Source organism: Bombina bombina, chromosome 6, assembly GCF_027579735.1.
Source record: "Bombina bombina isolate aBomBom1 chromosome 6, aBomBom1.pri, whole genome shotgun sequence".
Taxonomy (NCBI): domain Eukaryota; kingdom Metazoa; phylum Chordata; class Amphibia; order Anura; family Bombinatoridae; genus Bombina; species Bombina bombina.
The window spans coordinates 386475578-386500723 of NC_069504.1; the positions used below are offsets into that span (position 1 = coordinate 386475578).

The 25146-nt window shown below is 40.9% G+C and overlaps 1 protein-coding gene across 2 annotated transcripts in view; it reads right to left on the reverse strand.

Moving 5' to 3' along the window:
* Positions 1-3333: 3333 nt before the first annotated feature.
* The window catches only part of PPARGC1B (PPARG coactivator 1 beta), a 189236-nt gene continuing 167423 nt past the window's right edge, over positions 3334-25146 (reverse strand). For both annotated transcript variants that reach the window (XM_053717093.1, XM_053717092.1), the window contains exons 11-12: positions 19598-19752; positions 3334-7767 (exon numbers count right to left, since the gene is read on the reverse strand). In XM_053717093.1, coding sequence (XP_053573068.1) covers positions 7664-7767; positions 19598-19752 — 259 coding nt within the window. In that variant the 3' untranslated portion in view covers positions 3334-7663. The remainder of the gene's footprint in view (positions 7768-19597; positions 19753-25146) is intronic.

The window sequence follows — 25146 nt, forward strand, 5'->3', positions numbered from 1 at the left end:
TTTCTCCCTCAGACAGTACATCCCTCATCGCCACGTCAGAGGGTAGTGAGGGTACAACAGATAAATTATCCAAAACTTCTGATTGCTCATCCTCTGTTCTTAAAACTGAGCTATCACGCTTTTTAGGAAAAACAGGCAGTTTTGATAGAAATGCTGCAAGGGAATTATCCATGACTGTTGCTAATTGTTGCAATGTAATAGGGGCCAATGCGCTAGAGATACTAGGCATCGCTTGCGCGGGCGTAACTGGTGTCGACACATGGGGAGAGGAAGGAGGGCTATCCTCATTACCTTCCGTTAAAGAATCATCTTGGGCCACATTTTTAAGTGTCACTGCATGGTCTTTAAAATGTTTGGATATGTTAGCACACTTTAAACACAAATGTAAAAGAGGGGGACTGCCATGGCTTTTAAACAAATAAAACAAGGTCTATCTGTAGGCTCAGACATGTTAAACAGACTTAGACCGCACTCAAATACAGTAAAATACAATTTTTGAAAAAACAGTACTGTGCCTTTAAATAATAAAAAGCGCATACTTTTTTACTAAACCTCCAAAAATCATCCAAACTTTATGAAATTTTCACCATATGATCCTAATGCTTTGAAATGATTGCACAGTAAATTTCAAGTCAATTAACCCCCTACTGCCCAAACCGGAGCAAATTAACCATGCCACAGCCTTTGCTGTGTCCTACCTTCCTTGGGGATTAGGTTTGATCGAAAATAAACCTCTCTGAAGTCCTCAAGTAATCTTTGGACCCTTCACATGTATCTGCATGAAGCTGTTTGTAAAATCAACTGCGCGAAACTCAGGCCCCCTCCATCTTCCCTCAGGAGTTTGTGGGGCCTTCCCAAGCCAAAATAGGTATCTAAATATATGCCATGCAGAATAAAACCCCAAAAAGTATTTTAAATGCAATATAAAACTTGTATAATGTCAGATTATCTTAAAAAAATTATCGATTGCCCCTTAACAGTGTCCACCAGTGTTTTGAGCCCTTACAAATAAGCCTTCCTTCTATACTAAGTCTCAGAATATGGCTTACCTTTCCCACATGGGGATTCTGTCAGTCTTCTAGCATTACTAAGTCTTGACTAGAAAAAATGACTGAAACATACCTTAAAGCAGTTAAGCCTGCAAACTGTTCCCCCCAACTGAAGCTTTCCTGTATTCAACAGTCCTGCGTGGGAACAGCAATGGATTTTAGTTACAAGGTGCTAAAATCATTTTCCTCTCAGCAGAATCTTCATCATTTTCTGCCTCAGAGTAAATAGTACAAACCAGCACTATTTTAAAATAAACTTTTGATTGAAGAAATAAAAAACTACAAACTAACACCACATTCCCTTTACACTCCCATGGAGATGCTACTTGTTAGAGCGGCAAAGAGAATGACTGGGGGGCGGAGCCTGAGGGGAGCTATATGGACAGCTCTGCTGTGTGCTCTCTTTGCCACTTCCTGTAGGGATTGAGAATATCCCACAAGTAAGGATGAATCTGTGGACTGGATATACCAATGTAAGAGAAACAATTGTTAACTTTTTCACAAACTTTGGATTCCTCATTGAAATTATTTACATACAGCTTCTACAATCATAACACAAATATTTGTAAAAGCTTCTTTGGGATTCCCTTTGTTTATAAATAGCACACATACATGTCTTTGGTAATTAGAATGCCACTAATTACAGCTGTGCATAACACTTCTATTTTTCCTGGCTAAGAAGGGGTTAATCAGGTAGCTTGTAAGGTTAATTTTAGCTGCAGTGTAGATTACCCTCCCCCTTATCCCTCCTAAACAGCTCTCCCCCACCCACATCACACTCATCCCCACCATAATAGGTACTGGTAGACAATCTGCAGTTTAGTTAAGGTTTTCTTTATTATTATTATTTTTAATATATTATTTCTGCAGTAATCCTCCTCAACCTCCCTGATCCCCCCCCAAATAGATCTCTAAACCTCCCCCTCTCACTAATAGTGGCCATCTTTGGCACTGGCAGCTCTCTGCCAGTACCTAATTTATTGCTACATTTATACATTTTTTTCTGTAGTGCAGTTGTCCCCTCACCTCTCTCCACCCAGCGATCACTAGGAATCCCCCTTTTCTGTAGTGCAGTGCCCCATCCCTGCCTCTTCATTTTTTTTTTCTGCAGTGTAGGGCCCCCTCCCACTCCACCACTGGAACACCCATCGACTCCCGCTTTCCCTCCCACACCTCCTGCCGGCACCACCAGATGGTCGTTACATACGGTGACACACACAGTGTAATGATCTGGCATCCGCCTTCATATGGAGCAGAGCACCGATCGTGCTCTGTTTCCATAAGCAGACAGATGTCTGCAGTTGAGGAAGACTGCTGTAGCTTTCTGCAGCTGTGACATATATATATATATATATATACATATACACACACACACACACATACATACATACAGAGAGAAGCACACTCACAGGAATGAACAACCCGGCTCAATACCATTTTAGCCTGTTCTCTAGTGATTTACCACCTGGATGCAGCTTCTTTTTAGCCCAGTAATGCTTTTCACAGAGAACTTTCCTGTAGTATATCAGTCTGATCCCGCCTATTACGGTCAGTCCAGCACCGAAATAGCAGGTAATTCCTCTCTGAACAAGGAACACAGCAACCCCAGACAATCGTTTCGGCCTTCATTGGGCTTCGTCAGTGAGGTGTAGCCATATTCCTCTAAGCACACTGAGCAAGGAGTCCACGTCTGGTTACCCCTTTTTCCCTTAGGGAGACTACATACATACAGAAAGAAGCACAGGAACAAACAACCAGCTCATTACCATTGTTAGCCTGTTCTCTGGCGATTTACCACCTGGGTGCAGCATTCTTTCATACATATATATATATGCATACATACACACACGTTATGTGGTACGATAGGCATATATTGCATGACATATATATGTCATATTGGGTAAAGGAGTTAAAAAGGGACATGAAACCCAGATTTTTTATTTTACGATTTAGACACAGAATACAATTTTAAACAACTTTCCAATTTACTTCCGTTATTAAATTTGCTTCATTCTCTTGTTATTCTTTGCTGAAGAGATATCTACATAGGTAGCGTGCACATGTCTGACGCACTACATGACAGGAAATAGTGCTGCCATCTAGTGCTCTTACTAATATATAACATTGTTGAAAAACTACTGCCATATAGTTCTGCAGACACGTGCACACTCCTGAACTTACATCCCTGTTTTTCAACAAATAATTTTAATTCAAAGATAGTTCCACAATGTAATTTGGGTGTCTCTATGAGTAGAACACAAAACAAAAAATTTCCAGAAGACTATTTTAATTTATACCATACATGGTTTTGTTTTATTTGTAGGCTGAACACATTTGCTATTTACAGTACATGAATGTAGAGATTCTACAGTTTAATTTTGTGATGTAAACAAGAAACTCCTTATCGAGAGGATTAGAATTTTGAATAAAAGAAAGCAGTCCAGAAATATTTACACAATTTAAAATAGACTTTATACTCACTGGATTATACACTGAGTGATTTTGGTTAAATTATCTACGAAACTATAGAATTTGACAATGTAAAAATACAATAACATTCTTTTGTTTTTAAGGTAGACAATTAAATCACACTAAAAATAAAAAAAGGAAAAGACATAGGAATTCATGCCACTGGAGGTTAAAAGTATGATACATAAATAACGAAGTAACCAAACTAAATTTATAAAGTAAAATATAAAAAAAACTCTACCATTTAAAAAAAAAACACAAATCAATCTTATCATTAAATCAATTAATTATTAGCAGTCTTAAAATAAAATAATAAAAAAAGATTTCTCTTGTAATTATAAATAACAAAGCTGATGTGCCCCCAGACTGGTGGCATTCTTACACTTTCCTAGTGAAATGCGTTGTCAATTGTAGTTTTTATACATTTTTAGTACATCTTTGTTAGTAATAAAGGCTCAAACACTGCCATTTAGGATATTCTAATTTAGGTTCTATGTTCTAGAATTTACACATTAACAGTGACAGAACAGGTTAACAGAAATGGACGTATTTTTCTTTCTATTGCTTACAAACAAAAAGCAAAAGACAAACAGATACAAGATCTAATAACAAGGACTTTTAAGAAAAAGGGCCAAGTAAAATAATTTATGCACGTTTTCATCCAAACTAAACATATAACTAGGAACTTTAGACAAACTATTAAGAGTCTGTTCTTGTGATAATACAATCAAACAAAAAAATAAACATCAATGCAACTGTCAAATGCAAAAGAAAGTGATGACATGATATGTATAGGATAGTAGTTATTAAAGCACCTCAGTGATAAGTGTCATACACCTGTTATATAGCTAATGCATGCTTAAGGGCACACTATGCTGCAGATGTGCAGGAATTCTAGATGTATAAAACCATGATATTGCTTTTTATGACATTTCAATAAAATAAAACCCAAGTAAGGCTCCATAAATTACAGTAGATATAGCTGAGATATACGAGAGATGGTCACTTGCTCAGATACTTTAACTCCTTGGATGTAAGAGAGGGAAGAAATATCCTACTGTGGTAGCCAAGGGGTTAAACAACATTGCAGATTAATAGTTTTTGGAGACCCATGATTTATGTTTTTTTTCTTGTTGTTGTTTTACATGAACATTTACCTAGCCAAGTTTTCAAGTAAAAGTAGCTACAAACTCTGCTAATATATTGATAAGTGAAATTTCCCATGTTTAGATTTAAGGTGCATTCACTGTGTGCATGCATTGTTACATATTTATATATGTGTATATACAAAAATAAATCTAGCTATTATCTATTTGTTCTGCTTTCATGATCTTGGCGTACACATGGTTTTATAAGAAGCACACTGGTAAAATAGGAATGGAAATATTGCGCTGAAAAAATTAACACAGTGTGTAGTGGAACGATAAGCAAAACAGGAAGACGGGCATTCTGCAAAAAGTAGTCTTTATAGTAGAGTATAAAGGTTTTGGCCCACAGTAAAACTTTACAACAGAAAAAAAACACATTTTGAATTTAAAAAAAAAAATGTATTGAATGATACAAAGCACTACAGTGTAGATATAAAAATACACAAATAAGAAAAATAATAATATTGCATTGTTAATTATACTGTCACAACCAAAGTAGTGTTACCACCCATATTTAATTACACTGAATTGAACTAAAAGATTAACTGAATTCTGTAGGCTACACTGCAGGGCTTTTTATGCTCCCAGTGAATGCACCTTCACAAATGAAAAACATCCTATTCTGAAAAATGGAAACAATATTATAATTGTCTTGTGTGGATAGTAATTGTACGTTGATCAATGATTATTTCATTGGCAAGCTATAAAAATAAGTTATATATGAATATCGATAAATTGCATTATCAGACCATTTTTTTTTGGTAAAACAGAGTGACTGTGCAATTGTATGTAAATTTATGCCACTGATAATTACTTGTTATTACAAGCCACAGTCTACCTTAGTTTACATTCAGCTGTGTTTAAGTGTACACCTTTTATTTTAAAATGATATTAAACATGATCTACAAAAGTAGATAGTGTATTCACTGCTAAAATACCTGTGCGTGTATACCTGTGCAAGAATGTATGCTTTGCATAAGTGCTGGACAAGGTACTTCATAAACTTATAGTCTAAAGGCCTCAGGAACAAAAATCATATACTTCTTTAATCTCAGATCTCTTTTACACCGAGATGTGCTGTCTTGTCCAGAAAAAGCAACTTTTGTCTGTCCATGAAAAGCAACTGTGTCTTTAGCATGTCTACGGTTTGAAAAGTCTAGTCACCTTACGGAAGCACTACTGACCTTTGAAAGCACAAGAAGCAAGTGCCACATACAGCTGCAGTGGCCCTTAGCAAAGCGGGTCTTTCAAAAGGTCTGTGTACAAAGCAAAAAAAAAATGCTTTGTTTGACTAAACTGTATGCATTGAATTAGGAGATAGCAACATTGTACATAATGTTCTTAAAACTATCATCACAGCACAGGACAGTACAATTCACTCTAAAGTAACATCATATAGGTGTATATATATATATATAAATATATATATATATATATATATATTATATTTATATATACTACAGTAAACTCTATAGCAATCACATGTAAACATTGTTGTGAGAAAATACTATGACATTGAAAGGCAGAGCTACAATAAGGTGTTTGCCAAAGAGGTATATTTAATCCTAACAAGGTTCATGGGAGCTGCTAGAAACTTTGGCAAAATAAGATAACAGAAGATATTCCCTTGAACTATTTATATAAGTAAGGCTATGTATCCTAATCTACACAAAATGGCTTAATCCTACATTCTATACTACCCTGGTAAATATTGAAAAGATTATTAACTGGAGTTAGCAGCCCCAATTCCCCTACACATGAACGACTTTATCCACGGTCTGTGGAAATAATGGCTTTTATATTAAGCTGGAATAGGGGGTTCACTATACCAACTGAAAATATGTATTGCTATGTATTACATGACAACTTAATACACAAGAAGGTGACAAGGAGACCAATGTTCTTTAGGTTATCTTTGGAGCAAGTGTTAGGCTATCCGTGAACATGTTTAGAGACAACAGGGTACAGACATTGTCAGAAAATACTCATTTGTTTTTCAGGGATTCACAATTAAAATAATAGAATACTTTTTTTGTCAGGAACTAGGTTTGTGTTCAGGAAAGAAGGGATAAGCTTCAGTTACATTCTCAGACTGATAACAGATTATCTGCATGAAGTTGCACTCTAGATTCTATTTCTAAAGTTGTCGGTGAACCCAGCCATAAAGTATATATAAAAGCAGAAGGCAAATTATTTATCAAGCCAAGTGAAAGTATAAAAATAGCTGCCAGGAAAAAAAAATATCATGGGCTTTGTTTTTAGGGTATTTGACTCCTGCCCCCCACCCCGTCCTGTAATTCTAGTGACTGAACAATACAAAAATTGAAACTATGTAAATACAATATACTGGCATAGTCGACAAACATGTTATATCATTTTACTAATCTTATACATATATGGTGTATATATATCAACGTCGGGGCACACTGTTGCCTATTCTGAGAGCCAAAGGGATTAAATGCCCTACACAGACACCTAACAATGCTTCATGGCTATTAATCTATGATGACCAACAGGATTGATTCAGGTCTTTTGCAAACACCTCACTACAGTGCATAGTTTAAAATGAAGCATACAACAATCTGAAATACAGTACATGTGAACCATAAATATATTTATAAAGAATATACTTTTTTTTCCTATTAAAATTAATTTGGTAGTCCAGACTATTCACAAATTACATTTTTTTTTTTTTTTTTTTTTACTTATTCACACACCACAGACAAAATGTTATGGAGAACATCGCTGCAGCTACAACAGGAAAGAGAGGTCAGAACATCAATAGACGAACCCAGAAGCAAGGATACTAAACTGTGGCAGTGAGACAGCAACACCATGGAAAATCACATACAGAAGCAGCTTTGTTCAATGTAAACATCAATTTAAAGGTAAAAGTCTTTTGTTTCTGTATTCCATTTTTTTTTCTTCTCCAAAAACGTAAACATATCGGAAGTGCCTTGACTGAGGTATTGAGGTACTCCTCCTGGTTTAAGGCTGTCATCGATGCAAGCTCCTCTGTGCCTCTTTAAGCAAGCTGTCAAAATCCATAGAATCATACTTGCTTTTCTTCAAAGCTGGCGAGGACTCCTCTGCATTTGAGTCTGTTAATAGTAAAAGAAGAACAGATAAAATACCAAAAGATCTAACACTATTTAATTGTATGCTTGTTGAGCTATATCCCACTCTGCCAATGCAGTTGTGGGAGTTGTACTATTCAGCTAATGAACATGCATAATATCACTTATGAGCAAATAGGCACTTCCTGCCAATTTCTATAAAAACAGCATTTACTTTGCAAGAAAATAATGATTGATAACACACTTTCATCATATACAGGATGGAAAAAGTCTTGCTTTCCATGTCCCTTTAACATGTCTTTACTATGTTATCAAATGCTAGAATGACAGGTAATGATGCTTTCTTATTAGCGCGATGTACACAATTAAAACTATGTTATTATACCATAATTAGGCTTTCCTATAGTCCCTGCAAATGCATACAATGTATGATCGTTCAAAGGGTTAACATATAGTTCAATGCCTCCTACAGAGCAGGTCTTGAACAGGATCTGGCTATGATTGGCAGCTAAAAACATAATTTATGCTTACCTGATACATTTATTTCTCTTGTAGTGTATCCAGTCCACGGATCATCCATTACTTATGGGATATTCTCCTTCCCAACAGGAAGTTGCAAGAGGATCACCCACAGCAGAGCTGCTATATAGCTCCTCCCCTAACTGCCATATCCAGTCATTCGACCGAAACAAACAGAGAAAGGAGAAACCATAGGGTGCAGTGGTGACTGTAGTTTAATTAAATTTTAGACCTGCCTTAAAATGACAGGGCGGGCCGTGGACTGGATACACTACAAGAGAAATAAATTTATCAGGTAAGCATAAATTATGTTTTCTCTTGTTAAGTGTATCCAGTCCACGGATCATCCATTACTTATGGGATACCAATACCAAAGCTAAAGTACACGGATGATGGGAGGGACAAGGCAGGGATTAAGCGGAAGGAACCATTGCCTGAAGAACCTTTCTCCCAAAAACAGCCTCCGAAGAAGCAAAAGTATCAAATTTGTAAAATTTTGAAAAAGTGTGAAGCGAAGACCAAGTCGCGGCCTTGCAAATCTGTTCAACAGAGGCCTCATTTTTAAAGGCCCAGGTGGAAGCCACAGCTCTAGTAGAATGAGCTGTAATTCTTTCAGGGGGCTGCTGTCCAGCAGTCTCATAGGCTAGGCGTATAATACTCCGAAGCCAAAAGGAAAAAGAGGTTGCCGAAGCTTTTTGACCTCTCCTCTGTCTAGAATAAACGACAAACAGGGAAGATGTTTGACGAAAAACAGAATTTATGCTTACCTGATAAATTACTTTCTCCAACGGTGTGTCCGGTCCACGGCGTCATCCTTACTTGTGGGATATTCTCTTTCCCAACAGGAAATGGCAAAGAGTCCCAGCAAAGCTGGTCACATGATCCCTCCTAGGCTCCGCCCACCCCAGTCATTCGACCGACGGACAGGAGGAAATATATATAGGAGAAACCATATGATACCGTGGTGACTGTAGTTAGAGAAAATAATTCATCAGACCTGATTAAAAAACCAGGGCGGGCCGTGGACCGGACACACCGTTAGAGAAAGTAATTTATCAGGTAAGCATAAATTCTGTTTTCTCCAACATTGGTGTGTCCGGTCCACGGCGTCATCCTTACTTGTGGGAACCAATACCAAAGCTTTAGGACACGGATGAAGGGAGGGAACAAATCAGGTCACCTAAATGGAAGGCACCACGGCTTGCAAAACCTTTCTCCCAAAAATAGCCTCCGAAGAAGCAAAAGTATCAAATTTGTAAAATTTGGCAAAAGTGTGCAGTGAAGACCAAGTCGCTGCCTTACATATCTGGTCAACAGAAGCCTCGTTCTTGAAGGCCCATGTGGAAGCCACAGCCCTAGTGGAGTGAGCTGTGATTCGTTCAGGAGGCTGCCGTCCGGCAGTCTCATAAGCCAACACATAATGTTTTTAAGCCAAAAGGAAAGAGAGGTGGAAGTCGCTTTTTGACCTCTCCTTTTACCAGAATAAACAACAAACAAGGATGATGTTTGTCTGAAATCTTTAGTAGCCTCTAAATAGAATTTTAGAGCACGGACAACGTCCAAATTGTGTAACAAACGCTCCTTCTTTGAAACTGGATTCGGACACAAAGAAGGTACAACTATCTCCTGGTTAATATTTTTGTTAGAAACAACTTTAGGAAGAAAACCAGGCTTAGTACGCAAAACCACCTTATCTGCATGGAACACCAGATAAGGAGGAGAACACTGCAGAGCAGATAACTCTGAAACTCTTCTAGCAGAAGAGATTGCAACCAAAAACAAAACTTTCCAAGATAGTAACTTAATATCTACGGAATGTAAGGGTTCAAACGGAACCCCTTGAAGAACTGAAAGAACTAGATTTAAACTCCAGGGAGGAGTCAAAGGTCTGTAAACAGGCTTGATCCTAACCAGAGCCTGAACAAATGCTTGAACATCTGGCATAGCTGCCAGTCATTTGTGTAGTAAGACAGATAAAGCAGAAATCTGTCCCTTTAGAGAACTTGCAGATAATCCTTTCTCCAAACCTTCTTGTAGAAAGGATAGAATCTTAGGAATCTTTATCTTGTTCCATGGCAATCCTTTGGATTCACACCAACAGATATATTTTTTCCATATTTTATGGTAAATGTTTCTAGTTACAGGCTTTCTAGCCTGAATCAGAGTATCTATTACAGAATCTGAAAACCCACGCTTTGATAAAATCAAGCGTTCAATCTCCAAGCCGTCAGCTGGAGGGAAAACAGATTCGGATGTTCGAATGGACCTTGAACAAGAAGGTCCTGTCTCAAAGGTAGCTTCCATGGTGGAGCCGATGACATATTCACCAGGTCTGCATACCAAGTCCTGCGTGGCCACGCAGGAGCTATCAAGATCACCGAAGCCCTCTCCTGATTGATCCTGGCTACCAGCCTGGGAATGAGAGGAAACGGTGGGAATACATAAGCTAGGTTGAAGGTCCAAGGTGCTACTAGTGCATCTACTAGAGTCGCCTTGGGATCCCTGGATCTGGACCCGTAGCAAGGAACCTTGAAGTTCTGACGAGACGCCATCAGATCCATGTCTGGAATGCCCCATAATTTAGTTATTTGGGCAAAGATTTCCGGATGGAGTTCCCACTCCCCCGGATGGAATGTCTGACGACTCAGAAAATCCGCTTCACAATTTTCCACTCCTGGGATGTGGATCGCAGACAAGTGGCAGGAGTGATCCTCCGCCCATTGAATTATTTTGGTCACTTCTTCCATCGCCAGGGAACTCCTTGTTCCCCCCTGATGATTGATATATGCAACAGTCGTCATGTTGTCTGATTGAAACCTTATGAATTTGGCCTTTGCTAGTTGAGGCCAAGCTTTGAGAGCATTGAATATCGCTCTCAGTTCCAGAATGTTTATCGGGAGAAGAGATTCTTCCCGAGACCATAGACCCTGAGCTTTCAGGGGTTCCCAGACCGCGCCCCAGCCCACCAGGCTGGCGTCGGTTGTGACAATGACCCACTCTGGTCTGCGGAAGCTCATTCCCTGTGACAGATTGTCCAGGGTCAGCCACCAACGGAGTGAATCTCTTTTGATCTACTTGAATCGTCGGAGACAAGTCTGTATAATCCCCATTCCACTGTCTGAGCATGCACAGTTGTAATGGTCTTAGATGAATTCGTGCAAAAGGAACTATGTCCATTGTTGCAACCATCAATCCTATTACTTCCATGCACTGCGCTATGGAAGGACGAAGAACAGAATGAAGTACTTGACAAGAGCTTAGAATTTTTGATTTTCTGACCTCTGTCAGAAAAATCCTCATTTCTAAGGAATCTATTATTGTTCCCAAGAAGGGAACTCTTGTTGACGGGGACAGAGAACTTTTTTCTTTGTTCACCTTCCATCCGTGAGATCTGAGAAAGGCTAGGACGATGTCCGTATGAGCCTTTGCTTTTGACAGAGACGACGCTTGAATCAGGATGTCGTCCAAGTAAGGTACTACTGCAATTCCCCTTGGTCTTAGAACCGCTAGAAGGGACCCTAGTACCTTTGTGAAAATCCTTGGAGCAGTGGCTAATCCGAATGGAAGTGCCACAAACTGGTAATGCTTGTCCAGAAAAGCGAACCTTAGGAACTGATGATGTTCCTTGTGGATAGGAATATGTAGGTACGCATCCTTTAAATCCACGGTAGTCATAAATTGATTTTCCTGGATAGTAGGTAGGATCGTTCGAATAGTTTCCATTTTGAACGATGGTACCCTGAGAAATTTGTTTAGGATCTTGAGATCCAAAATTGGTCTGAATGTTCCCTCTTTTTTGGGAACTATGAACAGGTTGGAATAAAAACCCATCCCTTGTTCTCTTATTGGAACTGGATGAATCACTCCCATCTTTAACAGGTCTTCTACACAATGTAAGAATGCCTGTCTTTTTATTTGGTTTGAAGATAATTGAGACCTGTGGAACCTTCCCCTTGGGGGTAGTTCCTTGAATTCCAGGAGATAACCTTGAGAAACTATTTCTAGCGCCCAAGGATCCTGAACATCTCTTGCCCAAGCCTGAGCAAAGAGAGAAAGTCTGCCCCCCACCAGATCCAGTCCCGGATCGGGGGCTATCCCTTCATGCTGTTTTGGTAGCAGTGGTAGGCTTCTTGGCCTGCTTACCCTTGTTCCAGCCTTGCATTGGTTTCCAGGCTGGTTTGGGTTGTGAAGTATTACCCTCTTGCTTAGAGGATGAAGAATTAGAGGCTGGTCCGTTTCTGCGAAAGGGACGAAAATTAGGCTTATTTTTAGCCTTAAAAGACCTATCCTGTGGGAGGGCGTGGCCCTTTCCCCCAGTGATGTCTGAAATAATCTCTTTCAAATCAGGTCCAAATAATGTTTTACCCTTGAAAGGAATGTTAAGCAATTTTGTCTTGGAAGACACATCCGCTGACCAAGACTTTAGCCAAAGCGCTCTGCGCGCCACGATAGCAAACCCTGAATTTTTCGCCGCTAATCTAGCTAATTGCAAAGCGGCATCTAAAATAAAAGAGTTAGCCAATTTTAGTGCTTGAACTCTGTCCATAACCTCCTCATACGAAGATTCTTTATTGAGCGACTTTTCTAGTTCCTCGAACCAGAAACACGCTGCCGTAGTGACAGGAACAATGCATGAAATTGGTTGTAGAAGGTAACCTTGCTGAACAAAAATCTTTTTAAGCAAACCCTCTAATTTTTTATCCATAGGATCTTTGAAAGCACAACTATCTTCGATAGGAATAGTAGTGCGTTTGTTTAGAGTAGAAACCGCCCCCTCGACCTTGGGGACTGTCTGCCATAAGTCCTTTCTGGGGTCGACTATAGGAAATAATTTCTTAAATATAGGGGGGGGAACAAAAGGTATGCCGGGCCTTTCCCACTCTTTATTTACTATGTCCGCCACCCGCTTGGGTATAGGAAAAGCGTCGGGGGGCACCGGAACCTCTAGGAACTTGTCCATCTTACATAACTTCTCTGGAATGACCAAATTGTCACAATCATCCAGAGTAGATAATACCTCCTTAAGCAGTGCGCGAAGATGTTCTAATTTAAATTTAAATGTCACAACATCAGGTTCAGCTTGATGAGAAATCTTTCCTGAATCTGAAATTTCTCCCTCAGACAAAACCTCCCTCATGGCCCCTTCAGATTGGTGTGAGGGTATGACAGAACAATTATCATCAGCGTCCTCTTGCTCTTCAGTGTTTAAAACAGAGCAATCGCGCTTTCTCTGATAAGTAGGCATTTAAACACCAAAAAAACTCTTAACCATCTCCGTGGAGATGTTGCCTGTGCAACGGCAAAGAGAATGACTGGGGTGGGCGGAGCCTAGGAGGGATCATGTGACCAGCTTTGCTGGGACTCTTTGCCATTTCCTGTTGGGGAAGAGAATATCCCACAAGTAAGGATGATGCCGTGGACCGGACACACCAATGTTGGAGAAATCTTTAGTAGCTTGTAAGTAAAACTTCAAGGCACGGACTACGTCCAGATTATGTAAAAGACGTTCCTTCTTTGAAGAAGGATTAGGACACAATGATGGAACAACAATCTCTTGATTGATATTCTTGTTAGAAACCACCTTAGGTAAAAACCCAGGTTTGGTACGCAGAACTACCTTATCTGCATGAAAAATCAGATAAGGAGAATCACATTGTAAGGCAGATAGCTCAGAGACTCTCCGAGCCGAGGAAACAGCCATCAAAAACAGAACTTTCCAAGATAAAAGCTTAATATCAATGGAATGAAGAGGTTCAAACGGAACTCCTTGAGGAACTTTAAGAACCAAGTTTAAGCTCCATGGGGGAGCAACAGGTTTAAACACAGGCTTAATTCTAACCAAAGCCTGACAAAATGCCTGGACGTCTGGAACTTCTGCCAGACGCTTGTGCAAAAGGACAGAGCAGAAATCTGTCCCTTTAAGGAACTAGCTGATAATCCTTTGTCCAAACCCTCTTGGAGAAAGGACAATATCCTAGGAATCCTAACCTTACTCCATGAGTAATTCTTGGATTCACACCAGTAAAGATATGTACGCCATATCTTGAGATAGATTTTCCTGGTAACAGGCTATCGTGCCTGTATTAAGGTATCAATGACTCACTCGGAGAAGCCACGCTTTGATAGAATCAAGCGTTCAATCTCCATGCAGTCAGTCTCAGAGAAATTAGATTTGGATGATTGAAAGGACCTTGTATTAGAAGGTCCTGTCTTAGAGGCAGAGTCCATGGTGGAAAGGATGACATGTCCACTAAGTCTGCATTCCAGGTCCTGCGTGGCCACGCAGGCACTATTAGAATCACCGATGCTCGCTCCTGTTTGATTTTGGCAATCAGTCGAGGGAGCAGAGGAAACGGTGGAAACACCTAAGCCAGGTTGAAGAACCAAGGCGCTGCTAGAGCATCTATCAGCGTCGCTTCTGGGTCCCTGGACCTGGATCCGTAACAAGGAAGCTTGGCGTTCTGGCGAGAAGCCATGAGATCCAACTCTGGTTTGCCCCAACGATGAATCAACTGAGCAAACACCTCCGGATGGAGTTCCCACTCCCCCGGGTGAAAAGTCTGACGACTTAGAAAATCCGCCTCCCTGTTCTCCACACCTGGGATATGGATTGCTGACAGGTGGCAAGAGTGAGTCTCTGCCCAGCTAATTATTTTTGAGACTTCTAACATCGCTAGGGAACTCCTGGTTCCCCCTTGATGGTTGATGTAAGCCACAGTCGTGATATTGTCCGACTGAAATCTGATGAACCTCAGTGTTGCTAACTGAGGCCAAGCCAGAAGAGCATTGAATATTGCTCTTAACTCCAGAATATTTATCGGAAGGAGTTTCTCCTCCTGAGTCCACGATCCCTGTGCCTTCAGGGAGTTCCAGACTGCACCCCAACCTAGAAGGCTGGCATCTGTTACAATTGTCCAATCTGGCTTGCGAAAGGTCATACCCTCTGACAGGTGGACCCAAGACAACCACCAGAGAAGAGAATCTCTGGTCTCTTGATCCAGATTTAGCAGAGGGGACAAATCTGTGTAATCCCCATTCCACTGACTTAGCATGCATAATTGCAGCGGTCTGAGATGTAGGCGCGCAAATGGCACTATGTCCATTGCCGCTACCATTAAGCCGATCACCTCCATACACTGAGCCACCGAAGGGCGCGGAATGGAATGAAGAATACGGCAAGCATTTAGAAGTTTTGATAACCTGGACTCTGTCAGGTAAATTTTCATCTCTACAGAATCTATAAGAGTCCCTAAGAAGGAGACTCTTGTGAGTGGGGATAGAGAACTCTTTCCTCGTTCACTTACCACCCGTGCGATCTCAGAAATGCCAGAACTATCTCTGTATGAGACTTGGCAATTTGAAAGCTTGACGCCTGTATCAGGATGTCGTCTAGATACGGAGCCACCGCTATGCCTCGCGGTCTTAGAACCGCCAGAAGTGAGCCCAGAACCTTCGTAAAGATTCTCGGGGCTGTAGCCAACCCGAAGGGAAGAGCTACAAATTGGTAATGCCTGTCTAGAAAGGCAAACCTTAGGAACAGATGATGATCTTTGTGAATCGGTATGTGAAGGTAGGCATTCTTTAAGTCCACTGTGGTCATGTACTGACCCTCTTGGATCATGGGTAGGATGGTCCGAATAGTTTCCATTTTGAAAGATGGAACTCTGAGGAATTTGTTTAAGATCTTTAGATCCAAAATTGGTCTGAAGGTTCCCTCTTTTTTGGGAACCACAAACAGATTTGAATAAAATCCCTGTCCTTGTTCCGTCCGCGGAACTGGATGGATCACTCCCATTACTAGGAGGTCTTGCACACAGCGTAGGAATGCCTCTTTCTTTATCTGATTTGCAGATAATGAAATCTCCCTTGTGGAGGGGAAGCTTTGATGTCCAGAAGATATCCCTGAGATATGATCTCCAACGCCCAGGGATCCTGAACATCTCTTGCCCACGCCTGGGCAAAGAGAAAAAGTCTGCCCCCTACTAGATTCGTCGCCGGATAGGGGGCCATTCCTTCATGCTGTCTTAGAGGCAGCAGCAGGCTTTCTGGCCTGCTTGCCTTTGTTCCAGAACTGGTTAGATTTCCAGGCCTGCTTAGATTGAGCAAAAGTTCCCTCTTGTCTTGAAGCGGAGGAAGTTGATGCTGCACCTGCCTTGGAATTTCGAAAGGCACGAAAATTAGACTGTTTGGCCATTGATTTGGCCCTGTCCTGAGGAAGGGTATGACCCTTGCCTCCAGTAATGTCAGCAATAATTTCTTTCAAACCAGGCCCGAATAAGGTCTGCCCCTTGAAAAGGAATGTTGGATGGCGAATCCGGAATTCTTAGCCGTTAGTTTAGTCAAATGAACAATGGCATCAGAAACAAATGAGTTAGCTAGCTTAAGAGTTCTAAGCTTGTCAACAATTTCAGTCAATGGAGCTGTATGGATGGCCTCTTCCAGGGCCTCAAACCAGAATGCCGCCGCAGTAGTGACAGGCGCAATGCATGCAAGGGGCTGTAAAATAAAACCTTGTTGAATAAACATTTTCTTAAGGTAACCCTCTAATTTTTTATCCATTGGATCTGAAAAAGCACAACTGTCCTCAACCGGGATAGTGGTACGCTTTGCTAAAGTAGAAACTGCTCCCTCCACCTTAGGGACAGTCTGCCATAAGTCCTGTGTAGTGGCATCTATTGGAAACATTTTTTCTAAATATAGGAGGTGGGGAAAAGGGCACACCGGGCCTATCCCACTCCTTACTAATAATTTCTGTAAGCCTTTTAGGTATTGGAAAAACATCAGTACTCACCGGCACTGCATAGTATTTATCCAGCCTACACAATTTGTCTGGCACTGCAATTGTGTCACAGTCATTCAGAGCAGCTAATACCTCCCCAAGCAATACACGGAGGTTCTCAAGCTTAAATTTAAAATTAGAAATCTCTGAATCAGGTCTCCCCGAATCAGAGACGTCACCCACAGACTGAAGCTCTCCGTCCTCAGGTTCTGCATATTGTGACGCAGTATCAGACATGGCTCTTACAGCATCTACGCGCTCTGTATCTCATCTAACCCCAGAGCTATCACGCTTGCCTCTCAATTCAGGCAATCTGGATAATACCTCTGACAGGGTATTATTCATGATTGCAGCCATGTCCTGCAAAGTAATCGCTATGGGCGTCCCTGATGTACTTGGCGCCATATTAGCGTGCGTCCCTTGAGCGGGAGGCGAAGGGTCCGACACGTGGGGAGAGTTAGTCGGCATAACTTCCCCCTCGACAGACCCCTCTGGTGACAATTCTTTTATAGATAAAGACTGATCTTTACTGTTTAAGGTAAAATCAATACATTTAGTACACATTCTCCTATGGGGCTCCACCATGGCTTTTAAACATAATGAACAAGTATCCTCTGTTTCAGACATGTTTGTACAGACTAGCAATGAGACTAGCAAGCTTGAAAACACTTTAAAGCAAGTTAACAAGCAATATAAAAAACGTTACTGTGCCTTTAAGAGAAACAAATTTTGACAAAATTTTAAATAACAGTGAAAAAAGGCAGTTACACTAACAAAATTTTTACAGTGTATGTAACAAGTCAGCAGAGCATTGCACCCACTTGCAAATGGATGATTAACCCCTTAATAACAAAAACAGAATAATAAATGACAAAAACGTTTTTTAAACACAGTCACAACAACTGCCACAGTCTACTGTGATTGTTACCCTCCTCAAACACGACTTTGAAGCCTTTTGAGCCCTTCAGAGATGTCCTGTATCATGCAGAGGGAAGCTGAATGTCTCTGTCAGTATTTTTATCTGCACAGAAAAGCACTAAAATAGGCCCTTCCCACTCATATTGCAACAGTGGAAAGCTTCAGGAAACTGTCTCTAGGCAGAAATCAAACCAGCCATGTGGAAAAAAAACTAGGCCCCAATAAGTTTTGTCACCAAACATATATAAAAACGATTAAACATGCCAGCAAACGTTTTATATTACATTTTTATAAGAGTATGCATCTCTATTAATAAGCCTGATACCAGTAGCTATCACTGCATTTAAGGCTTTACTTACATTAATCCGGTATAAGCAGCATTTTCTAGCAAATTCCATCCCTAGAAAAATATTAACTGCACATACCTTATTGCAGGAAAACCTGCACGCCATTCCCTCTCTGAAGTTACCTCACTCCTCAGAATATGTGAGAACAGCCATGGATCTTAGTTACTTCTGCTAAGATCATAGAAAATGCAGGCAGATTCTTCTTCTAAATACTGCCTGAGATAAACAGCACACTCCGGTACCATTTAAAAATAACAAACTTTTGATTGAAGAAATAAACTAAGTATAAAACACCACACTCCTCTTACGACCTCCATCTTGGTTGAGGCTTGCAAGAGAAGGACTGGATATGGCAGTTAGGGGAGGAGCTATATAGCAGCTCTGCTGTGGGTGATCCTCTTGCAACTTCCTGTTGGGAAGGAGAATATCCCATAAGTAATGGATGATCCGTGGACTGGATACACTTAACAAGAGAAATAAAAAAAAACAAATCTTCAAATTACTAATATTTCAGGATCTATAATTTTTCTTAATTTTATTTTTTTAGGCTGTAACATCTTGCATTACTATTTTATAGGGCCTGAAAAGTTTAAACATGTTTCTGTTATCAGGAAAGCGCAATCTTAACCCTAGGTGCAAAAAAAAAAAAGCTGTACATTTTAATGGAGACTGTGTGCCACCCCACAATGCTAAGTACATGTTCTGAATGGTTGGCCTACTACTCGGTGGAATTTAAAAGGCCTTTCTTTTTAAATTTTCTCTGAAACTGGCTTAAATCTAATAAATACTATTCTAGGTCTGCATTTATACATAGGTTTATTGCATTTATATTCAGCCTATGCATTGTGATAAAACACCATCTCAGACCTCCCAATTGTCCTTATTTGAGAGACATCCATATGTCCCTATTTGCAGCATATCCCTTAGCCCTGCCAATAAACCATACAGACATGCCCCATAAACCAGCCCACTATCTACATGTCACTCCCCTTGATGTTGTTGAGATTGGGGGCCATTTTGAGGATCGCTACAGCAGAGGAAAATGGAGGGAAAAAAGTTTCTAATCCTGTTGTTTTGTTGATTGTGTGGGGAGAAGCTTTCAGGTAATGTAAGCGTGTCCCGAGTGTAGACTGTCCCTTTAAATATTTGTTATTCTCAAAGTACATGCACTGTTTTTGTTTAAATATATATATATATATATATATATATATACACGTTTAATATAAAACAGACTGGGCATCCATGCAACAGATGCTCCTTTATACTTGACTTACAGCCCTAAATATTTTACCTAAATCAGTGTATTTGGTCCAGAAAAAGTGCCTGAGTCCTCCATAGCTCAAGTGGAAAAAGGGTTCGTTCTTTTTTCGTAGAGAAGCTCCTTTCATAAGCGATAAAGCAGCAGCCTCCGAACATCCATAGGTGATGAAACCATATTTTTCTCCCCTGAGAAGATACGAGAGGTTGTCTGTCTAATGTGTTGGATCTAAAAATCTCCATATATTATGAGAGTTAATAAATCCCACAAACACTTCTATATTAAAAAATTGCTTATAACAAAAAAAACTACTTCTGTGAATGTCATGTCTCTTTCAGAGTTTGTTCTCAAATATAGGGCTATCAAGCTGCAGTAAGAAAAACATAATTTATGCTTACCTGATAAATTCCTTTCTTCTGTAGTGTGATCAGTCCACGGGTCATCATTACTTGTGGGATATTAACTGCTCCCCTACAGGAAGTGCAAGAGGATTCACCCAGCAGAGTTGCTATATAGCTCCTCCCCTCTACGTCACCTCCAGTCATTCGACCAAGGACCAACGAGAAAGGAGAAGCCAAGGGTGTAGTGGTGACTGGAGTATAATTTAAAAAATATTTACCTGCCTTAAAAAACAGGGCGGGCCGTGGACTGATCACACTACAGAAGAAAGGAATTTATCAGGTAAGCATAAATTATGTTTTCTTCTGTTAAGTGTGATCAGTCCACGGGTCATCATTACTTGTGGGATACCAATACCAAAGCAAAAGTACACGGATGACGGGAGGGATAGGCAGGCTCTTTATACAGAAGGAACCACTGCCTGAAGAACCTTTCTCCCAAAAATAGCCTCTGAGGAAGCAAAAGTGTCAAATTTGTAAAATTTGGAAAAAGTATGAAGCGAAGACCAAGTTGCAGCCTTGCAAATCTGTTCAACAGAGGCCTCATTCTTAAAGGCCCAAGTGGAAGCCACAGCTCTAGTGGAATGAGCTGTAATTCTTTCAGGAGGCTGCTGTCCAGCAGTCTCATAAGCTAAACGAATTATGCTACGAAGCCAAAAAGAGAGAGAGGTAGCAGAAGCTTTTTGACCTCTCCTCTGACCAGAGTAAACGACAAACAGGGAAGACGTTTGTCGAAAATCTTTAGTTGCCTGTAAATAAAATTTAAGGGCACGAACTACATCCAGATTGTGCAAAAGACGTTCCTTCCTCGAAGAAGGATTTGGGCACAAGGATGGAACAACAATCTCCTGATTGATATTCCTGTTAGTGACTACCTTAGGTAAGAACCCAGGCTTAGTACGCAGAACTACCTTATCCGAGTGAAAAATCAAATAAGGAGAATCACAATGTAAGGCTGATAACTCAGAGACTCTTCGAGCCGAGGAAATAGCCATTAAAAATAGAACTTTCCAAGATAACAACTTTATATCAATGGAATGAAGGGGTTCAAACGGAACACCCTGTAAAACGTTAAGAACAAGGTTTAAACTCCATGGTGGAGCCACAGCTTTAAACACAGGTTTAATCCTGGCCAAAGCCTGACAAAAAGCCTGAACGTCTGGAACTTCTGACAGACGCTTGTGTAACAGAATGGACAGAGCTGAGATCTGTCCCTTTAAGGAACTAGCGGATAACCCCTTTTCTAAACCTTCTTGTAGAAAAGACAATATCCTAGGAATCCTAACCTTACTCCAAGAGTAACCTTTGGATTCGCACCAATATAGGTATTTACGCCATATTTTATGGTAAATCTTTCTGGTGACAGGCTTCCTAGCCTGTATTAAGGTATCAATAACTGACTCAGAAAAACCACGCTTTGATAAGATCAAGCGTTCAATTTCCAAGCAGTCAGCTTCAGAGAAGTTAGATTTTGATGTTTGAAAGGACCCTGAATCAGAAGGTCCTGTTTCAGAGGTAACGACCAAGGTGGACAGAATGACATGTCCACCAGATCTGTATACCAAGTCCTGCGTGGCCATGCAGGCGCTATTAGAATCACTGATGCTTTCTCCTGTTTGATTCTGGCAATCAATCGAGGAAGCATCGGGAAAGGTGGAAACACATAAGCCATCCTGAAGGTCCATGGTGCTGTCAAGGCATCTATCAGGACCGCTCCCGGATCCCTGGATCTGGACCCGTAGCGCGGAAGCTTGGCGTTCTGTCGAGACGCCATGAGATCTATCTCTGGTTTGCCCCAACGTGGAAGTATTTGGGCAAAGACCTCTGGATGAAGTTCCCACTCCCCCGGATGAAAAGTCTGACGACTTAAGAAATCCGCCTCCCAGTTCTCCACTCCCGGGATGTGGATTGCAGACAGGTGGCAAGAGTGAGACTCTGCCCAGCGAATTATCTTCGATACTTCCATCATTGCTAGGGAGCTTCTTGTCCCTCCCTGATGGTTGATATAAGCTACAGTCGTGATGTTGTCCGACTGGAACCTGATGAACCCCCGAGTTGCTAACTGGGGCCAAGCCAGAAGAGCATTGAGGACTGCTCTCAATTCCAGAATGTTTATTGGAAGAAGACTCTCCTCCTGATTCCATAGTCCCTGAGCCTTCAGAGAATTCCAGACAGCGCCCCAACCTAGTAGGCTGGCGTCTGTTGTTACAATTGACCAGTCTGGCCTGCTGAATGGCATTCCCCTGGACAGATGTGGCCGATAAAGCCACCATAGAAGAGAATTTCTGGTCTCTTGAATGGAATGAAGGACACGGCATGCATTTTGAAGTTTTGTTAACCTGTCCTCTGTCAGGTAAATCTTCATTTCTACAGAATCTATCAGAGTCCCCAGGAAGGGAACTCTTGTGAGTGGAAAGAGAGAACTTTTCTCTTCGTTCACTTTCCATCCATGCGACCTTAGAAATGCCAGTACTATCTCTGCATGAGATTTGGCAGTTTGAAAGCTTGAAGCTTGTATCAGTATGTCGTCTAAGTACGGAGCTACTGAAATTCCTCGCGGTCTTAGTACCTCCAGAAGAGTGCCCAGAACCTTTGTGAAGATTCTTGGAGCCGTAGCCAGTCCGAATGGAAGAGCTACAAACTGGTAATGCCTGTCTAAAAAGGCAAACCTTAGATACCGGTAATGACTTCTGTGAATCGGTATGTGAAGGTAAGCATCCTTTAAATCCACTGTGGTCAAGTACTGACCCTCTTGGATCATGGGCAAAATTGTTCGAATAGTTTCCATCTTGAACGATGGAACTCTTAGGAATTTGTTTAGGATCTTTAAATCCAAGATTGGCCTGAAGGTTCCCTCTTTTTGGGAACTACAAACAGATTTGAGTAAAACCCTTGTCCTTGTTCCAACCGCGGAACTGGATGGATCACTCCCATTAATAAAAGATCTTGTACGCAGCGTAGAAACGCTTCCTTCTTTGTTAGGTTTGTTGACAACCTTGACAGATGAAATCTCCCTCTTGGGGGAGAGGATTTGAAGTCCAGAAGGTATCCCTGAGATATGATCTCTAACGCCCAGGGATCCTGAACATCTCTTGCCCAAGCCTGGGCAAAGAGGGAAAGTCTGCCCCCCACTAGATCCGGTCCCGGATCGGGGGCCCTCAATTCATGCTGTCTTAGGGGCAGCAGCAGGTTTTCTGGCCTGTTTGCCCCTGTTCCAGGACTGGTTAGGTTTCCAGCCTTGTCTGTAGCGAGCAACAGCTCCTTCCTGTTTTGGTGCAGAGGAAGTTGATGCTGCTCCTGCTTTGAAATTACGAAAGGAACGAAAATTGGACTGTCTAGCCTTGGCTTTGGCCTTGTCCTGAGGCAGGGCATGACCTTTACCTCCTGTAATGTCATCAATAATCTCTTTCAAGCCGGGCCCGAATAAGGTCTGCCCTTTGAAAGGAATATTAAGCAATTTAGATTTAGACGTAACATCAGCTGACCAGGATTTTAGCCACAGAGCTCTGCGTGCCTGAATGGCGAATCCTGAATTTTTAGCCGCAAGTTTAGTTAAATGTACTACGGCATCTGAAATAAATGAATTAGCTAACTTAAGGAATTTAAGTTTGTGTGTGATGTCATCTAGTGTGGATGATTGAAGTGTCTCTTCCAGAGACTCAAACCAAAATGCTGCTGCAGCCGTGACAGGCGCAATACATGCAAGAGGTTGCAATATAAACCCTTGTTGAACAAACATTTTCTTAAGGTAACCCTCTAATTTTTTATCCATTGGATCTGAAAAAGCACAGCTATCCTCCACTGGGATAGTGGTACGCTTAGCTAAAGTAGAAACTGCTCCCTCCACCTTAGGGACCATTTGCCATAAGTCCCGTGTGGCGGCGTCTATTGGAAACATTTTTCTGAATATAGGAGGGGGTGAGAAAGGCACACCGGGTCTATCCCACTCCTTAGTAACAATGTCAGTAAGTCTCTTAGGTATAGGAAAAACGTCAGTACTCGTCGGTACCGCAAAATATTTATCCAACCTACACATTTTTTCTGGGATTGCAACTGTGTTACAATCATTCAGAGCCGCTAATACCTCCCCTAGTAACACACGGAGGTTCTCAAGCTTAAATTTAAAATTTGAAATGTCTGAGTCCAGTTTATTTGGATCAGAACCGTCACCCACAGAATGAAGCTCTCCGTCTTCACGTTCTGCAAACTGTGACGCAGTATCAGACATGGCCCTTGCATTATCAGCGCACTCTGTTCTCATCCCAGAGTGATCACGTTTACCTCTTAGTTCTGGTAGTTTAGCCAAAACTTCAGTCATAACAGTAGCCATATCTTGTAATGTGATTTGTAATGGCCGCCCAGATGCACTCGGCGCTACAATATCACGCACCTCCTGAGCGGGAGATGCAGGTACTGACACGTGAGGAGAGTTAGTCGGCATAACTCTCCCCTCGTTGTTTGGTGAAATATGTTCAATTTGTACAGATTGACTATTTTTTAAAGTAGCATCAATACATTTAGTACATAAATTTCTATTGGGCTCCACTTTGGCATTAACACATATAGCACAGAGATATTCCTCTGAATCAGACATGTTTAACACACTAGCAAATAAACAGCAACTTGGAAATACTTTTCAAAGTAATTTACAAATAATATGAAAACGAACTGTGCCTTTAAGAAGCACAGAAAATATTATAACAGATAAAATAATTAAGTTATAGCATCAATCTTTGTCAGAATATACAGTTTTAGCAAAGGATTGTTCCCCTCAGCAAATGATAACTAACCCAGGCAGCAGAAAAAAAATACACAAATAAACGTTTTTTATATCACAGTCAATACAATCAGCACAGCTCTGCTGTGAATGATTACTTCCCTCAAAAAAGACTCTTGAGATCCCTGAACTCTGTAGAGATGAACCGGATCATGCAGGAAGAAAATGAACCTCTGACTGAGTTTTTCTGATGCATAGTGAAAGCACCAAAATGGCCCCTCCCCCACACACATAACAGTGAGAGGGATCAGTGAACAGCTCTAATTTAAATCAAAACTATTGCCAAGTGGAAAAAAAGTGCCCAAAACATTTTTTCACCCAGTACCTCAGAGAAAAAAACGTTTTTACATGCCAGCAAAAAAACGTTTTACCTCAATAATTAATTGTCATTTAAAACCTATTGCAAG